Source organism: Dipodomys ordii, unplaced genomic scaffold, assembly GCF_000151885.1.
Source record: "Dipodomys ordii isolate 6190 unplaced genomic scaffold, Dord_2.0 Scaffold18, whole genome shotgun sequence".
NCBI lineage: Eukaryota > Metazoa > Chordata > Mammalia > Rodentia > Heteromyidae > Dipodomys > Dipodomys ordii.
Window position 1 is genome coordinate 11,102,327 of NW_012267234.1, and position 4,085 is coordinate 11,106,411.

Consider the following 4,085-nt stretch of genomic DNA (forward strand, 5'->3'; position numbering starts at 1 on the left):
AAGGCGAGCGCTCTACCACTTGAGCTACAGCGCCACTTCCGGTTTTCTCGTGGTTTATTAGAGATAGGAGTCTCACGGTCTTTCCTGCCCGGGCTGGCTTTGAACCTCGATCCTCAGATCTCAGGCTCCTGAGTAGCTAGGATTACAGGCATGAGCCACCAGCGCCCGGCTGGTGTGTAAAAGTCATAGGGCATGAGGTTGCACATGCTTAAATCATGGAGGACTCTCAAACAGGAAAAGCAAGTGGATTACCATCTAGAATGCAGTGTTTTGGCACTACAAATCAGTAGTATGGGACAGATCACCTAAGGCATGAACTAAAAACAGAAAGTCTGCATTGTTTCTCAATAGTTGTATGTGTATCTTTTATTTTGGTAATTAGATTGTAAACATCTAGATGGCAGAAACTGTGTGACTATATACATATATATATATAAATGTGTGTATTATATGTATATATGCACATACACTTTTAGCACTGTTCACACATTTAGATGGCAGAAACTATGAGACACATAGATAAGTATAGATCTAGATCACATTGTTTTTATGAGCTGCTGCTTAGCAAGTGTGAGGCCCTGAGTTCAAACCCTAAAAAAACAGTGCCTTATGCTAAATTAACATTGGTATCTATGTAAGTTTGTGGTAATTAGCTATTTCCAGTGATATGGGTAGATAAACATTCTCACTCAGATGTTCATTAGAGGTGATTTAGTTGTCTGTTATTGCTTGACTAAAGTACATTTGAAGAGAATTCAGAGTTATAACTAAGACCAAACAAAAGCCAACCCAGACCAAAACTAAAGATATTTGAGAAAATATATTAACCCAGGAGTTAAGAGAACTAAAATTAATTTAAAATATATCATATGCCAGATACTATATAGTGTTTATCTTTCAGGCTAAAGAAAAAAGTTTGAACAAAAGAAGTAGAATGTAGCCAGGCACCGGTGGCTCACACCTGTAATCCTAGCTACTCAGGAGGCTGAGATCTGAGGATCACGGTTCAAAGCCAGCCCAGGCAGGAACTCCATGAGACTCTTATCTCCAATAAACCACTAGAAAACCGGAAGTGGTACTGTGGCTCAAGCGGTAGAGCGCTCGCCTTGAGCTGAAGAGCGCAGGGATAGCGCCCAAGCCCAGAATTCAAGCCCGACAACTGACAAAAAAAAAAAGAATTAGAATGTATTTGATATCTTAAATATTTAATAAGTAATGGTAATAAGCCTCTATATAATAATTCTTCTGTTTAAGTCCTGGAAAAGTTGTATAAGAGCTAGGCGCTGGTGGCTCATGCCTGTAATCCTAGCTACTCAGGAGGCTGAGATTTGAAGATCGAGGTTTAAAGCCAGCCTGAGCAGAAAAGTTCCTGAGATTCTTTTCTCCAATTAAACACCAAAAATCCAGAAGTGGCTCAAGTGGTAGAGTGCTCATCTTGAGCTGAAGAGCTAAGGGTCAGTGCCCAGGCCCAGCATTCAAGCCCCATGACTGACCAAAAAAAAAAAAAAAAGCATAAGATAGAAAGAACAGTTGGATGCTTCCAAAAAATATAGTCTTGAATAGTTGGATCTATAAGGCTGCGTAATATAAAGAAAAGTGATTTGCAAGGATTTAGAAGTTGTCATTAAAACAGTAGGATGCAATGTGTTTGAAGGTGAGGCTTGTCGAAGATGATCTCTAGCATAGGTCATCTAGCACAGGGGTTCAGGAGGATGTTGTCATGTTGAGGATGATTATCGACAAAAGATGAAATGTTAGAGAGGGAAGAAAGGGTAGAGATGATGAGTTCACTTATAAAAGCCATCTGTTCAAAGAGACTGATAAAATTTGAAGAAAGTAGCTGGAAGGTGATGGCACAATTACAGGAAAGGCTGGAAGCCAGCAGAGGCTTTGCATGACCTGTGTAGCTGTGCCTGTGTAGCACATGCCATTAGTTGCATCTCTTCCCACTATAGTCATGGCCAAGATAAAAGTTGCTGCTGGTTATCGGAGTTGGAAAATAGATAGACAAATGGACCATGACAGAAGGGAAAATATGACAGACACATAGTTACAGAAATAAAGTTATCTAGAGTCAAACTAGTAAATGCGCTATTAATGCAGGGGGTGGGATTTCAGACTCTTCAGTGGTGACCATTAAGAGGACCCTTAGAGTTGGATATGAGCAACTAAAGAGCTGCAACTAAAGAGCAACATCCCCAGCGGGGCTTGGTCAGTGATGCATTTGGGCAGGGAGCCAGGAGGCCTTCTAAAGCAAAGCTTTAAGTTAGTGAACAAAAGCTACTGAGCTCTGCTGGGTTTTGAAATCTAGTTTGTTTTTATTTTGGGATAGTAGCTCACCCTGCCCTTTCAAAAGATTATTTCTTATTGCTTATGACAATAATAGCAAGTAGAAGTTAGTAATTTTAGTTTTCTGACCTCTTGAGTTTCCTATCCCCAGGCAAAGAAATGGAACCAGTGATATGTATTTAATTTAATGTTGCTTATCTATTTGAAGTAAACTAAATAGACTCATAGTCAGAAGCAGGAAAATGCAGAAGCTGTGCTCAGATGTCAGAGCCAATCAGCCCTTGAATAGCATGATGGCTTTGCTTCATGACATCTGCCTTCTGGAACGAAAGTTGACTGAGTGGCATGAAGCTAGAAATCTCATGCTGAATTTTGAAAAATCTCATTTGACCCTCATTTAATTTGAGATGAGACCTGATCGTTGGTATTTTTTTCAGAAGTTTTGCAGGCATTTTTAGGTCAGGATCGAGTCACTGACTTGATTTGTATTGAAAATAGTAGCAGTATTAAATAGTGTGGCGTCTCTTCTTTGTCATCTGTGTTATTTTATGTGAGGCCGTCCTTTGTCCTAGATCCTCCTCAATACTAGTGGTATTGGCCTCTATTCTCAAATGACAAATTCAAATTATTTAATATGGGAAATTTTGCTGCTTAATGTTTAAACTATGTTTAATATATTTCATTATTAGTATTATAGCTTGATTTGTTTCCTATGTGTCCATACCATTAACTTGTTTTAGCAGCAGAACAACAGCAGTCCATTGTAGGAATAACTCATTCATAATGAGGGATAGCTCTATTTTATTTTATTTACTAATTTTAGTGGTACTGGGTTTGAACTAAGGGCCTTGCACTTGCCAGCAGGGTGATGTATCACTTGAGCCATGCCTCCAGCCCTTTTTGTTTTTGTTATTTTTCAAATAGGGTCTCGCTTTATGCCCTATCCAGCTTGGACCACGATCTTGAAATTGATACCTCCCGTGTAGCTGGGATGACAGGTGTGTACACCAAGTCCAGCTTTTTGAGATGAGCTCTCATGAACATTTTACCCAGACTGACCTTGAACCACTATCCTCTTGATCTCGGGTTCCTGAGTAGCTTAAGATCACAGGCATGGACCAATACCCAATGGGGTGGGGGTGGGGGGGAAATCTCAATTTTTTTTTTCTGGGCCTGTGCTTAAACTCAGTACTGTCCCTGGGCTCCTTTTTGTTCAAAGCTAGCACTCTACCACTTGAGCTAGAGCACCACTTCAGCTTTTTTGTATATGTGTTATTAACTGGAATAAGATTCTCACAGGGGCTGGGAAGGTGGCTCAGTGGTAGAGTGTTTGCCTCACATGCATGAGGCCCTGGGTTCGATTCCTCAGCACCACATAAGCAGAAAAAGCCAGAAGTGGCGCTGTGGCTCAAATGGTAGAGCGCTAGCCTTGAGCTAACAGACAGTGCCCAGGCCGAGTTCAAGCTCCACGACTGACAGAAAAAAAAAAAAAGAATCCAGATAAAGAGTACAAATCCAAGAATAGACCAAAAAAAAAAAAAGTCTCACAGGCTTTTCTGCCCAGGCTGGCTTTGAACCATGATCCTCAGATCTCAGCCTCCTGAGTAGCTAGTTTTATAGGTGTGAGCCATGAGAGCCTGGCAAAAATCTCAATTTTTAAAGTAGAATGAAGTATTAATTTCTTACCTTCCATTCAGAATGAGATAGTTCGCTTGTGAGTTTCTTTTTTTTTTGGGGGGGGGGTCCGGTCATGAGGCCTGCTGGGCCTGGACGCTGTCCCTCAGCTCTTCAGCTCA

The 4,085-nt window shown here is 40.8% G+C and overlaps 1 protein-coding gene across 7 annotated transcripts in view; it reads left to right on the plus strand.

Annotated features, from left to right (window-relative positions):
• The window catches only part of Znf821 (zinc finger protein 821), a 33,037-nt gene that overhangs the window by 12,217 nt on the left and 16,735 nt on the right, over positions 1-4,085 (plus strand). Inside the window, exon 5 of one of the 7 annotated variants that reach the window (XM_013012977.1) lies at positions 3,214-3,287. The exons of the other annotated variants lie outside the window; for them this stretch is intronic. Coding sequence (XP_012868431.1) covers positions 3,281-3,287 — 7 coding nt within the window. The 5' untranslated portion in view covers positions 3,214-3,280. The remainder of the gene's footprint in view (positions 1-3,213; positions 3,288-4,085) is intronic. 7 annotated transcript variants of the gene reach the window in all.